This window comes from Lepisosteus platostomus, chromosome 7, assembly GCF_059453375.1.
Source record: "Lepisosteus platostomus isolate fLepPlt1 chromosome 7, fLepPlt1.hap1, whole genome shotgun sequence".
NCBI classification, from domain to species: Eukaryota; Metazoa; Chordata; class Actinopteri; order Semionotiformes; family Lepisosteidae; genus Lepisosteus; species Lepisosteus platostomus.
Genome location: NC_142617.1, coordinates 49,283,580 through 49,299,087, shown reverse-complemented (window position 1 = coordinate 49,299,087; position 15,508 = coordinate 49,283,580). Strand labels below are relative to the sequence as shown.

The following is a 15,508-nucleotide window of genomic DNA, read 5'->3' as shown; positions in this document are numbered from 1 at the left end:
TGGGAAATATAATCCAGACATAATGACATTTTATTTAAAAAGGTACAAACTTTGACTTCAATGAAAACACCCAATGTATTTATCCAGCACAGGGGACAAACTATCAGCCTTTCTCTGCTTTTGTTAAGGAAAATAATTTTTCTGACAAACTCTTGCTAAGCAATTTTAAATTTCAGCGAAGGTTTCCACATTCTTACATGAAATAGTCATTTGTTTAAATTTTTCCTATGATGGGAGAAGAGTAATTAAAGCTGAATTAAAGGACCAAATCCTAATTAACATTTTAGATGGATGGAGTTGAAGTTAATCTGTAGATCCTGCCAGATTATTTATAACCCACTAAAATAGCTGTGTGCTAATTAAAAAAAAAAGGTAAGAAAGCAACAGCCTATCAAAATGATTCCAAATCCTGGTAACTTGATTTCTGGTCTGTATCTTTTAAATGCAACAATCAATTAAAACGTAAAAAAAGAAAAACAGTTCTGAATTTTCCTTTGATATATCACCTATTTGAGCATTATTACAAAAGACCCAACAATCCCTTTGTAGTGTAGTAAAAAAAACATTGTTATGACTGCTGGCAGACATCAAAGTTTTGGCTCAAAGGGAAGATTTTAATAATTCTTTGTCAGACTCGGTCTATATTTGATAAAACATAATGGGGAAAAAAAGAAAGAAGGGCGATTTTTTTTAGAACACCTCCATGAAAGCTAATCAGATTAGGCCCACCTCAGGGCTCCTGGGAGGAAATGGAGCTCAGATCCAGGACTGGGCGGGTTCAGGCCGTAGGGCCCTGCAGCTCTGCTTCATTCCCACAAGCCCATTCTTGCCCACCACCACAGCTCTCGCACACAATATTCACCGGACCAACACAAACAGCAGCTTGCGTTTTCAGGGAGCATGAACCTGAGTGCATGACTGCGCTTTGTTTTCACATTCTCAAAGAGATTTCCAATGGCACTGTGAATGAAGTACAGTTTCCTGCCAAAAATACTGACATTTCACAAGGTGGCCCACATTGGACAGCAACACATTGCCCGCGTGCCTTTTGTGCGCTTTCATTTCTTGCGAAAATAAAAATGTCTTGCGGTAAGCAATTCAGAACAGTACAAAAAAAAACATTTGTAAATCAATGTGAAAACACAAAAATAAAAAGCATTCATCAATAAATCAGTGGATTTTATTATCAAGGGCTTACTGATGTGTTAGCACACCCACACCCCTGGCTAACAGAATAAATGTTGGCTATTTCAAGTTCACAAAATCTGTTTAATTGGCTTGGAGGCCTATATTTCTGCAGTTCTTAATGTGTACAGGACTGGAAACAGCCCTGCGGAATTGTGAAAATTTAATCAAAAGGTAAGAAGGATGAAAAAAACTGAAAGAGTCTGATCTCTACGCGTGTGTGTCCACATTAAAAAGCAGGTCTGGAGCGAGCCGCCCTGTGACTATTAGGCACAAGTCACTGCCCTCCGACAACAAGGGCCCCATTGAGAGAGGCTGTGCCCCTGCACAACTGCACTGCTGCCAGCAGGCTCACATTGCACTCTGCTAAAGCACCGCTCTCCGATTTCTTGTCCACAATGCTCCTTCCAAAAAATCTGGCGAACGGCACTTTAAATAAACGATTGAACACCGTATTCTTTTCGACCACAAACTCCCTCCTAGTGACCCATTGTGTACAGTCAGGACAGAAATACAGTACAGGCCTGTCAAGCCAGGTCTGGAGGAGGATTGTTTTTAAAGAAATTTCTCCTTTACTACAAGGATGCTTATTAGTTTCTCCCCAACATTTGCTGCAGCAAACGAAAAAAACCTACTATAGCCATTCGGGCACGGAATGCTAGCCTAGTAACACGTTTATCAGGCATGTCAGTGAGGAATCAAATAAAAGGAAAACCATCTTTCAGGTATGGTCACAATGTTACCAACTGGCAATAAAACCTGATTTTTAACAGCTCGGAGGGGGCATGTCAAAACAAACGCACCAGTAGCAGATGTAAAAACAAAACTCGCAGGAATCCTGGCTGCGTTTTGCAGGAGGTTCCACTGTAGAGCAGAGCGGCGCAGTGTGCAACTCAAACATCAGGAATGCACACACAGCGCATCACGCCCACCTTCAAACAGCATACAGCCATTGTGCAGGAGTTGGAGAAGAGAGTGATCAGCGCCGAAAGGGCTGAAGTTACATCAGCACTGTGCAATTCCAGCTCCCCCTGAACCAGTTTCAATCAATGAGCCCAGGGCCGGCCTGTCTGCAGGAGGAACAGCTGTGTCCTGGCGCGAAGGCAGCTGAGGACAGGGGCGGGAGACAGAGAGCGGGAGGAAGAGACAGCTGGCTGTGCCGCCGCCGCCTCTCTGGAGCCCTCTCCCATCACTACACAAAAACCTCCACACGCTTCCAGGTTCTCACCTTGAATGTCACACGTGGCTCTTCCCCCTAGCCAAACATGCCACTAAAATAATCATGATTACAAATCTAAACCCTTTAGCATAGCTGGGAAAATCTCTGCTCTCCCAACTGGTGGGTGGTGCACAAGGGCGCAGTTGGTACTTTATCCCAGTGGCTCCAGTCCACCCAGCTGTGTAAGTGGGGGATCAACATTGCTAGAGGGGGTGATCCCTGCGGTGGACTGGTGCCCTGTCCACTCATTGGCTCTCTAGTTCCCTTAACCCCACCAAAACCAGAGGATGTTCCAACGAGCTGCTGTGGCATGAAGATAGAAAGAACTTACCTGCTAACCAAGCCACGTCTAGAAACCAAAGGCATAATTGTTTTAATTAATCGATTAAAAAGCCATACAAGTGGATCAAACCTTAAAAAATCCTTAAAAAAACAAAATGTCAAGCCATGACAGGTGCAGACAATCTCTATCCAGCATGAGAGCAATCGTCTGTACAAGAGGCTTGCAGCACAACGCATCTCTCCAAACACACAGTGTCAATAAAATCAGTACATGCAAACCTTGAGGTAGTTGTTTTAAAACCATATATATTGACTGAACTTATTAAAGCAGCGTGATGTACCAGGAAAGGCTTGAAACACTCTTAACATTCAAAGCCCTGCAGCTGTGCGATCTGTTCGTGCTGGTGATGTGACCCCAGCCTGCTTGCCGACACCAGAGCACCACACTGCGCTGTCCCGCTGCCTGGAAGAGTGTGTACTGTACCTGCGAGAGGAGATGGAGACCCAACCGGCGTTGATGGATTAGATGGAAAACTACTGCTGGTGTGGTCAGGAGAATAAATCTGACAAAGGAGAAAGACAGGAATTTGTCAATAAATAACACACACAACTGTAAAAGCAAAATTTGTCATTCCTGATACTTTTTATAGCCTTTATTGTCACCCTTCAGCCTGCTTGTAGCCAAAATTGGCTCATCAATCCTGTGGCTGTTTTACTACCTGAGAGGCTATAAAGATGCTCACTGCATACATATGGGTCCTTAACAACACTGGGAAGCCTGTTCTCCAATACCGTCTACCAAATCCACAGCGCTCATAATTTACAGCGACATGAATATAGAAAATCTATTTCCCCTCATTTTTTTTCTTCTTAAATTAAGAACGATGCGCAAATCATGCAGCTTTTCTCTGGTGTGTATTATGCCTTTTAAGATTTGTAAACACACAAAAAAAATCATTATTCTCAAACAAGGCTAAGGAAACGCATTTCCACCCTTGCTGAAAAAGTAAAAATAGTATCCCTAATACTTGGAAGCTACAGCTTGACTCAAATCTCCATTAAATCCTATTAATATCATCTTAACATGCGCTGCAATATTACACACGCACACACTCTGCTTGCCTCTGTGGAACACAATCAGAGATGAGGGAGGAGAAAAGTGGAGAATGCCAGGCACAAAAAGAACATTCAGCATCATTAATCTCTCTTCTTTACTCATCAGTCTGAATGAGTTCTGTTGCTAGAGCAGCCACCCCTGTGCTTATCCCATTGTAATACTTTCCTTGGCAGAAGAGTGCAGCACAGGGAGATGATGTGAGATCTAGTTATTGATGTGATCTAATAAAATGACACAGTCATTTGATCCTTGCTATTAGCAACGGAGACGTTTTGCCAGATAATGGCAGGCTCTGCTTTTTTTTTTTCTAGATAAATGACCTGTCGGGTGTTCATCTGGAAAACAAAGCACGCCTCCGACAAAGACACCGTCAACGCACAGAAAGGCTCGGCTTTTTTTTTTCTTTTCAGATTTGCAAGGAACAGAGAAGGGGATTGCAAACCATTTCATGTATGCAAGAGTTGAAAGACCCAGATTAAATCTAAAAAATCTATGAAATGCCAGAGTGCTCTATGCTGTGTTTGTTTAAACAAAAGATGGATTATAATGAGCAAAGCTTCACTGTTTCTTCATTTGATAAGAAGGTGTTCCACCACATAATGGACAATATCTTCTGAAGACTAGGGTATTAGGTTTCTATCCATTTAATTAGTTCTACAACACATAGCACATCCAGCAGGATCAGTAGTAGAGAACAGCTCAATCAGAGGGTCTAAATCATCAATTTGCAGCTTACCAGAAAAGCCTATTTAGCTTTTAAAAATATGGTCAACTTCAGTTCTTTCACAACACTTCTCAATTAGTTCTCAACAGTGTCCCCCAGGGCACTAGAAACGCCTTACGTTCCGAGAGAAACTGGATGTTCATTTCCTGTAATGGCTTTTAAAAGATCTGGGGAACAACTTGGATGGAAAAACAAAACAAAACTGAGGTCTTAAGTTTTATTTGTCCCAGGGGTTTTAAAAACATAATTTTTAGGAACAGAAACTAATAGCACCACTGGTAGAAACTGTATGATCAAGGAAAGCTGAAGCCTGTATTTTAATATTTTAAACTTAAAAGATGTGTGATGTACCATGCTGTTAAGGCCTTAATTAAAATTTAACAACTAGTTATTATGTTGATAAATCAACGCTGCATTTCAAACCACATTTCAAACACATTAGATCTTAAAAAATCTTGATCACTGGATTCAGGAAACTTCTTTGCTCAGGTTTTGCATTTTGCTCTGAACCTTCAAATGAAAGCACTAAGCCCGCATTCACAGATATTAAATTTGTTGTGTTTCAAATGTCTTACATGAAGTGATGAAATAAGGCAATTTAGATTTGTCATGATTTCTGTATTTACCTCTCACAAATAACACTGTGATCATATTAAATTTCTGGCATATGGTGCTTACAAAAACAACCCTGCCAATCCAGCTCTGTGTCTCATACTGCAACTCATCATTATTTATTCATTTAAAATAGTACAGAATGTAAGGCTAATAACCCATGTCTAGCATACCTCACACAAAAGGTTTCTTACTACAAACTGACCTGTAAACAAAAAACACATTGTATGTGGTAATTATACTGTAAAGAGTCCTTTTTTCTCTTATTAACTGCATGGCAGAAAACAGTATTATCACCAATTAAAGCGCAAAGGATAAAGGAAATGGATACCTTTGACCTGTTTTTTTGCAGTTGAAGGGGAAAGAAAATTGCAAATTTAACACCTAAAATATAATTAAGGAAGCTGAATGCCACACTATCATTCAACAACGCAGCACTGATGGTAAAAATGGTAACTTTTTAAAAATGTTTCTGATACAAAATACATATATTTAAACCTTTTAGTAAACTCAGAGAAAAAAAAACAGAGGTGGAGGATTCTTTAAGGTCTGTACGAATAAGATTACCGGATGTGTTATATACTTTATAGATTAGAGGCAATTGTCCTCATTCTACAAATTCCAACTTCCTAACCACTTGGGCTGAAACGCTGCTCTGAGCTGTGACACGCCTGCAGCTCTATTACAAAGAACAGGCAATGATGCATCTCCCGCGTCCTTTTTTCTCCCAAAACAGAATTAACGTGACAAATGCATTCTGCGGCCTGCTTCGCATTCAGCTTATGTAACTGACTCTCGACCCGCTGCGCGCCCGGGCTGGCTCTCGCCGTCTCCTGCGCCTTCTGCTAGATTTAAACTGTAACACGACTCATTTTACAACAACAAATGAGACCCCGCCTCCCCATCGGTCACGCTCCGCTCCAGCCAGCGGGGTGCCAATAACGAGAGCCCCCTGAAAGAGGGTCCGGACAAAGGACATTCAATGGGCAGCCTGCAGAGCCGAACCCCCGAGCCCAGAGCCCCCCCCGTCTCCCCCAGCCCCTCAGTGTACATTTCACATCAGCTTTGTCATGCAAATAGAATGGAGTCTGCGAATACAAAAAGACTTAATTTGTGATTATTATTTTTTTTTGTAGTCAACTTCCCTATGTTTTCCTTTTTCCTTTGTGCCAAAAAGCTATTAGCCAGCGTTCCTCTCCCCCCCAAACACACACCCACACCTTAAAGGCGAACTGACGTGCAGTGAGTTCCGAGGTATGGCAAAAAAAATCAAAGCAAACTTTCTCAGGGACAGCGCTGGTATAACAAACAAAGTGTTAGTTAAATGCTCTCACCGTTTGATCTTCTGGGAATTTAAAGAGTGAAGTGTGCTTTGATTTGACATTAGGCACTGAGAAATACCAGATGTTTTTAGCCTTCACAAGCCCTCCACGGGCACAATCTTAAAGGGTTATTGTTTGGCAAGTGTTCAGTGAAACACATTAGAAACGGCACGAATACCCAGATTTTCCTTTTGCTTCTATCAAGGCTGGTTGATTATCCAAACTAATGCATAATCCATGGGCTTTGGGAACTCTGAGTAAATACTTTTATGTACAATTCCCTTTCTTGCATACTCTGAGATTAAGACCACAATTATCCAGGCTTAGGCCCAAAAAAACATTTGCAAATGTATTATCTGGCCTTACATGTTTAATCACATAGTATTCTGGATAGCGGTTAATACCCAGTCATAACAACAAAGGTCGTTTTCTTTGAAGTTTGAAGTAGGGCATTATTTTTGCGTGCAGTATCAATTTCTAAAAAAAAAGAGCTATCACATGCAAGAATGACTCAGTACAGCCGCCCTGCTTTGTTTCAAAGTGGGATGGCGAATGGTTAATTTATCAGCCATCCTTTGGTCTGAGTGCGCTTGATGAGGTTAATTCTGTCGGAAAATCCCTAAATGATTTTAAGTGTGTCCCGTGTAATCTAACAATTTAAAGCACCGCGATCAGCAACCAAGGCTGCAAACAATTTATGGTCTGAACAGTTTCTAGAGGCGGGAGAGGTGGGGACAACAAAACTTCCTACAATTTTTACAGACAGAATGAATCGAGGTGTACACGAGCATTGTGTGCGCGCTACGTCTTTCCTCTTCCAAACCTTTCCTGCGTTTGTCACGCAATTTTTAACACTTGAGGTGATAACCCCGCAATGGCAACGGTTTCACTTGCTCTTGCTGTTTCACCTGTTGTTTTGGGGTTTCTTCTCCGTTCCAGTATTTGAGTGAAATCTGTGAAGATGTGCGAGTGTGGGGTTTGAAATGCAGTGACTGTGGAATGCACTGATAGGCCAGATGGAATGCATCACCATCAGCTATGACAGAAATGATTTATGGAATGACCTGGCTGCTCCTGCCAAGCAGCAACACAGGATGACAAAAATCAAGTTACCGTGGTAACCAGTGCCCACCCACCAGTCAGATTACACATTGCCGGCCTTGATTTCCTCTGCCCATAAATTTGTAAACCTCTGCATGGCCAGTTTTTTCTACAAATGACCACTAACTTGGAATTTTCTGCACTGCTTAGGTGCTCTTATTTTATTGTAATACTGAAAGGGACTAGTCGGCCTCAAGTTGAAAACAGAACCTTAAAGGTTTTCACCTGGAAAAAAAAATGTCTCAGTTTAACACAGGGCTGCCAATTACCAGCTAAATCCCGAAAACACAATAAAAACCTTTTTAACCCTAATTAAAGGTAGGTTGTTAACTGGATAAGAGCTCACTTTATAAAACAAATTCACTACAAACCAATCACTTAATTTTTTTTTGCTTTTGTGAAAAAGAAAGTTTGGTAACCTACTTCTTCTAATTAGCTACTACATTAACTAACTACCTAACAGGATAGATGGGCAGAATTGCCTCTTCTCATTTGTTATCACTCATGATCTTCCAGCTTGAAGGACAGTGTCATATTTCAAGGCAATCAAAGGAAACTTCAATAGGAAATGGTGTACCTTTATTGTGCCTTATATGAAACACCCCCAAAGACTGGGTCTATTTGGAAAGTGCCCTCATGTGTTACAAGCTTCCAAAATATGAACAAATCATGTTTTATTATACATGCTTATCAACAAAGTAATCAGAATAAAATAATATCAAAGTTGTTCACGAGTACTATGGACATGAAAAAGGCTCTAAATATATGTAAATAATATCACTGGAAGAGTATATGCAAATTTAAACATATAAGCACAACAAAATCCACATACATGGAGAAATGTCTTTGGGAAAAAAATGGTTTCTTCATTAGCCCCAAAATACAAGTAAAACAAAGAAACGTATGTATTTGGGAATTTTTCCATTTGATCACACTGAACAAAAAGACAGATATAAATACTAGGATTTCTTCTAGCTTCGAGTAAAAAAGCAATCACAAACTGGCTTATTAAAGAACCTCCATCATCTGAACATTGTGAGTGAGATTTATAAAAAGGAAAGGTTAAGATTATCTCTCAATTTACGTGAGAAACGTTTGGCAAAACAATGCTTTAACCGGTTTTAAAATTGAGATTTGATTTGATTTCATTTTTTGAAGTAAAATGAAGTAATATTTCTACACAGACTGCTTTTGTTTTTCTGTAATGACAAAACTAATTTTGATTTGAATAAATATATTTCTGAATTTAACTCCTGATCTCTGCTGTCCTAATGTAAAGAGTTCTAAACAAGTGCATTTGTTAGCTAAAAGAAAACGGAAAAAAAAACTCTGTATATTTTGCTTGTAAACCATTTCATCAACCAATAAAAAAACTGAACACTAAGAAAATTGAGAAAATGTTATCTTCTCTACAATTCTTCTAAACGAAGCAGTGCAAAAACTGAGACAATCTAGACATTAGAAACAGAGGAACACAAATGTTCTCTTGCCTGTCCTTATGGAAGTTGTTACAGCATTGAACAGCATCAGGCATTACTAGGAAATTAGGTTTAGCAGTGGAGACATCAAACAACAACAAAAGGCTAAGACTACAATGCAGATAATTCAATTCACAATTATTGTGTAACCAGCTTAACATGGGCTTCGTCTCCCATGAATCAGCTTCTGAACTCCAGATAACAAATCGGCAATATGCATTTTAGCAAAGACGCATAAACACTGCACAGACAGCATCTATTTCATGCCTTTCAGGCATAGGGGCTGTCACAAACAAGAGAAGTGCAAGGAATTATTAATAAGGATATTATCATGCAGACGTCTGAAAAAAACACTGATAAATGATAAATAAAATCATATGAAAGGTTATGAACATGAGAAGGTCATTCAGCCATTCAAGCCAGCCTGTTTGGTTGTTGATAGCTAATTCCCCCAAGGATGTCATCCAGCAGTTTCTTGAAAGAAACCAAGTTATCAATCAGCATAATGATTGGGTAGCTTGTTTCATACTCCCACCAGCCTTTGGGTAAAGACAGCAGGAATGATTAATGGTTAGTGCCCTGGCTGTTTGTTTAACAATTGGGTGGGGCACTGCAGTCGTAATGTTTGATAAAATACCAGGATGTATAAAACAGAACAATTTTAAATTGCTCCAGAAAGAGAGTCTGGTCAATAAGAGTAGAAGTGACAGACAGATGAAAGACTGCTTTGTACTTACTGAAGCCAGAGCTTTTCCCAGTGCATCTCCAGTTTGCGAGCTTCCAGTGGCATTTCCCCGGTTTCCTGCTGCAAGGTTAAAAAAAAACATTTTTTAATTAAAATATAAGCATTTAAATATTAAAGCGGATAAAGCAAGCAAATAAATTTTATTTGTGAACTGGCATGCAACCCTAACAGCACACGCAAAGACCCTATCCTGCGCATCTGCTTCCGTAAGCTCTCCTGCTAAGGCAGGGGGCTCTGCTCCGACGGCGGTCTGCGGCCTACCCAGAACGCTCTCGGTGCCGTTGACCGGGGGAGTGTGAGAAGTGGTGACGTAGGGCGAAGTGCTGGAGTTGCGATGGAAGCTGGACATGGGCGGAAGACTGGCGTTGATCTCTGTTGGGGACACCGAGTGTGGCGGGTAGTTCTGGGGAAAAGGAAACATACACCACAAGTTGAAAGCGCAACTAAAAGCAGTTTGATTCTACATAAAACTATAACCGCAAGTATTTTCCAAATCTTTAACTATATTCTCTTTAGAGGAGTAAAACGCAGTACAGTCAGTTTCTACTGTCTGTCTTTTAGCCAGGTTAATAAGCAGTGTGAAGTATTAAAAATGACGGCTAGTCCTATTTATGTCAACAGATGACACAATTGTCGCTGTGATGCTAACAGGCCTCACAGGTCACCAAGTCTGTACCCAGAACTCAGGACAATTGACAGACAAGTATTACGGGCAGGAGACAGCTGACTCCTTGTCCAGCACTAGTCACTTTCACTGAGCGGTGAGACCAAGAGCTGGGAAGCAGCAGCTGCAAATTCATTCTGACCCCAGGTCAGCCTCAAGCACTGTGCAGTGGTCACCGCAAGCAGGCCGACAAGCAGCGCTCGGCAGAGAGATGGAACTCAGATACGGGCAGAGCAACAGGCAGAGGTGATAACCAGACACGGACGCGATAAGCAGAATATTCAGAGGAGCGAATGTACAAACTACGCCGGTCTGCCACACTCTCGCAGGAGAGGTACCTATTGGTGGGGGGAGAAGGGGAGGTGAACGGCTGCAGGCTGAGGATTTTATCATTTATTTACTAAGGAAGAATCAGAGGGGTGAGAAAAAAACAGTGGGCAATGCAGCCATTCCTTTAGGGCTAATTATAAAAAAAGACCCCCTTACCCTCACCACCCATGCTACACTCTGGTAAATGAATATAATCGAGTGTTTATAGCAAAATGAGGGTAAGATGCTCGGATGAAGGAGAAGGCTCAGAAGCGTAGGCTGAGAGGACAGATCATCAGAGAAGGCCCTTTGATATCTATGACACGCAGGAAAAATACTTTGAATAGAACCTGGCAACGTATTGACAAAGCCTTGATCTTGAACAGAAGACCACGAACTGAGAGTCCTGTACAGCGAAGCAGATTTCCAGAAGAGCCCCACAATCCCAGACCTCTTTCCCCGTGTTCACAAAGGTCAACCGCAGCTACACTGATGGATCCTGAAGCTAAAAATGATTTACTTGACATGTTCCCTTTAAACCTGTCAATACTGTTATTCCCGAATTACCACTTCACAGGTCTAACACAGAAAGGGATCACTTAAACCTATGGGTACAAATCCATTAATGCGTGTTAATTGCCAGATTAGATCTAATGCCCTTTCAGACCGGCTTTTTTCCACGGCTGAGAACCGATACAAAGATGTCAATGTTAGTTAAATCATATCTCAGCCCCTTTTATATTATCGCCGCGCAATGCTTAATCAATCACACAGATATTTTAGCATAGTTACCTTATAAGATAGCTGTAATCATGCACAAGAGAATTTCACAAATCAAAACATTTCCAGAACTGTAAAAATAAGTTCAAACCCTGTTCTTATTATACCAGTATCTCTCTTTTATAGAGAGAAAACAAGCAGACGTTAGGTCATTATTATAAGAAATGTGTCAGAATTAAAAAAAAAGTCAGAAGGCTTAAATCTCTAGTAATATTTAACATTCCAAAACAACCTGAAGAAATGAGCTACAACAATTAAAACTTAAGACAGCCGAAGATCTGTTAGATAGCTGGAGACACTTGCGCAGAGCCAAGTAAAGATGAAGGGCCTGGGAGGGCACACACAGAGCTGCCTTACCAAGCGGTCATGTGTATGTAGGCTGCCATAGCTGCCAGACTGCGACACGTGAGAGGACGAGCTTCCCAGCATTCCCCCATAGCCTGACTGGCTAATCCCATTGGACGAATTCCAAAGGTCAGAGGAATTGTGGGTCCCATCTATTAAAAAAAATAAGTAAGAATGAAGAAGAGTTCCGGTCCCAAAGAGATTTTACAATGAAATGAAAAAAAAGACATTTATCACAAAGAGATGCTTTTACAAGCCTGCGGCTCGTTCTGCTTCTTTAAAATTACAATTCCCAGTTATGTTTACACAGAGGTCAAGCTAAACTATTTTATCCCAATCAAATAGCTTTTTAAACCACTACTTTTTATGCTGCTTTTAGATATGATTAAAAGTGGGCTTTAACATTCAACATAGTGTTTATCACTCTTATATACAGCATGTCTTGATCTGAAAATACAGGAAAAACTCTGCTTTTAGACCAGGATAACACTGGTATCCTGAAAACCTCTGTTTTATTGCCGAAATTGAAACCTAGTCCTGACCACAGCTGAGAAAACACAAAGCTTCCCCCTACTAATTGTAAAGACCTTGAGTGCAATCTGATTTACGCTGAGCAGAAGGGCAAAAATTTCATGCAGCCTGAAAACAGGAGTCTGTCCTTGGAAACAAAAAATGCTTCATAACATACAACTTTCTTTCAAAATGTAATTAGAAATAGGCTCCTTCCCTACATGGACAGAGACATTTTGTCTGCTGCCGAATAGAATAGCTTAGATTTAACATATTTTCCAAAGCTATTTTCTGCCTTATATGTGTTCTACAATGGTCCAATTCTCGTCCATTGTTTCAATGCAAACACAAACCTACAGAGGAGCCAAACCATATATTTTGAATAAAGACCTCTGCCCAAATAATCTCACAGGGAAAGCATTTTCAACAGAACAAAACAAAAAAAAATTGTATTAATTTAACTGTGTGGCGGAACTAACAAGATTAGGAAAAAGTAAAAAAAAAATGACTTTTTAAGCTGCAGGAAATCTTTAGCAAAAAAAAAAGACACCGTCAGATTAAACATTAACAGAAAACAATTCTCATCTTCTTTTAAGATGCTTTCACCAACATCCCTACAGGAAACATTCGAAAGCAATCCGGGGGAGTGCTGTAATTTTACTTACCGAAGAAAGTGCTTGCGAACATGCCACTGGGAGGTTTGGGAGACGGGTAACTGGGAGAATCTCTGTTGAAGTCATCCGAGCTTGGCGAAGGTGCGTACACCTACCCAAAGAAAACCGGAGAAGTTACTACACAACATCTTGATCTACATAGTCAAAACACTCTGTGTGCTGCAAAGCCACACTACCTGCTTTCAGAACTTCCAGTGTACTTCTTAACACATTCAACATTCGCCGGGAACTGCTCCAAACCATAAGTAGGAGAAACATACATCTGGGGGTTTTGAACTAAGAAACACAAAGGCGGGAGGGCTCAAAATGTTTTCTATTGATGAACTTTAAAAATCCCATAATCTGAAGCACGATTATAGCAGCTGTCACATTCTGCAGGCCAAAGATCAATGCCGTTCTAAATCCAGATTGAGGATATTTCTTTCTAAAGAGAAATCCCTGTCTTCATCCTCCCCTCATGATTCATCTGCATTGGGCAGATTTTAGAAAAGAAAAATACAGCTAGCTTCTCCATTTGTTACAGGACCACCCATTTCTAGGGAGTGAAACGTTTCTTCTTTTGTATGGCATTGCGTGAGCATCTCATTTTGGCAAAAGACCAACTCCAATTATTTAGGGGAAAAAGTCAAAATGGAGGAGAGACCTCTTAAATTTGTGGCCAAAATATTCAACTTTAGCTGTCTGAGAGAAGTCAAGAGACACGGAGCAAAATCCCAGGATACTGACTACATCCTGCATTGACACCCGCCCATGAAAACTGGCAGGACTGAGACTCTTGTCACAAAGCCTTTCTAACATATTAGGCAAAATCAGACTTAATAACCTCAGTCTTTTTGCTGCTCCAACTCGTGTAACATATGCCGAAGCTGATGGATAATCCATCAATGTCGCAATGCAAAAAGACAGGCAGGGCTGTAGCAAAGTCACAGAGAAGCAATGAGAGCAGAAGCAAAGCGGTGATTAATGTGAGAAAGTACCACAGATCTCTCTTAGTTCGTTTCCCATTTCATGATGGACATTCAATGACACCTGGAATTAAATGATGGAACCCCTAAAGACCCTTTTATTAAAGCTGGCTAATAATTATAAAGTAAAACCAAACGCGTAATACAACCAAAGAAATACTAAGCAGCTGTTTTTTGGACTGTGTGTTTTTTCATTCCCAGACGATAATGAAATAAAAAATATCCTAACATTAAACACTTTGCAAAAAGCACTAAGGAAACCAAAACTCCAGAGAGAGAAAGACAGTCTGTTCTTTTACTTTGTTTTTGTACCTTTTAACTTTGGGTGAACATAAATGAAACTGCAAGTTATGTAGCTGCGCCCATGCCAGTCTAACCCTCAAGGATCAAAGGGGTTCTGTGGCAAAACACGACTGATGTGGTCTCGGACTTCATGAAATCCAGATGGAAGCAGAACTATAACTCCATGCCACAAAAAGGAGCATGTCTCTTTCAGTTACAATCAGAACACTGTGCAAATTAAAAACAGACCCCACATGTCACCCAATCACCTGCAGATCAACAGCAATCCCTGCATTTAACGAGCCACTCGTACCTTTCAATTTGTAATAATACATCATGATTAAAGATAGAAAAACATCACTTCTCCTTACAGGCGTGAAGCTGAAAGTGAGTACATTTCCTTTTGAAAAATATTAAAAATGCTCCAATCATTTAATATGTTGAACCAGACATGACAGAGAACATAACTAATCCCATGTTTCGATTATTTTGGGACATGCAGATTTTAAAAAAGGTATCTTAGAGAATAGCTGCATGAAGTTCACAGCCATCGTAAGCTTCCGAGTTCTTATTTTTGATCCTTTATTATTTTTAAGCAGTGTATTTCTTTAACATGGTGAAACAGTGAACATGAAATAACTAATAAAAAGGCTCTTCTGAGAACCTGTCACAGAGTCCTGCAGAGTTCCACAGCGATTCCAGACTCTAAGGCTCTGTCTGAAAACAAGTGACTGTCAGGTACAAACAGCCGTGATTTAACACAGATGATTAATTGGGTTTTGGAAGCAGCCAAGAGGAGCAAGACTGAGAAGTTAGGATATAGAAGCAAACCTGCCTCTTAAAAACAGTGTTTTTTTTGTCACATCCTTTAAACAGAAAACAGAAGTGCCACTCCTTGGTCAGACAGTATTGGGGGAGAAAACAAATTCAAAAATGACATAAGGCTATATATATTTATAGATTTTATCTAGAAGACACCTGATCCCCTCCCTGCAAGCCTTGATGTAGCCCATGGAAATGAACGCAGCCTTCACGCTGAAACATCAGTACAGAGGGATACAGGCACCCAGCCTGCCTGGCAGGGCAGCCTGGCTACACTACGCACAGAGGCGGCGAAGGTGAAGCCTATGAACTCAACCAGGAGAAACTCTCCTGGGCTCCTCTCTCACTGGGGCAAATGCACTCCCCCCCTCA

General features: G+C 40.6%; 1 protein-coding gene across 8 annotated transcripts in view; it reads right to left on the bottom strand.

The window, feature by feature from the left end:
- The window catches only part of tcf12 (transcription factor 12), a 119,293-nt gene that overhangs the window by 16,840 nt on the left and 86,945 nt on the right, over positions 1-15,508 (bottom strand). For all 8 annotated transcript variants that reach the window (XM_088640954.1, XM_088640953.1, XM_088640956.1 and 5 more), the window contains 5 exons: positions 13,059-13,158; positions 11,896-12,035; positions 10,047-10,188; positions 9,778-9,845; positions 3,171-3,249 (listed from right to left, as the gene is read on the bottom strand). In XM_088640954.1, the coding sequence (XP_088497080.1) occupies positions 3,171-3,249; positions 9,778-9,845; positions 10,047-10,188; positions 11,896-12,035; positions 13,059-13,158 (529 nt within the window). The remainder of the gene's footprint in view (positions 1-3,170; positions 3,250-9,777; positions 9,846-10,046; positions 10,189-11,895; positions 12,036-13,058; positions 13,159-15,508) is intronic.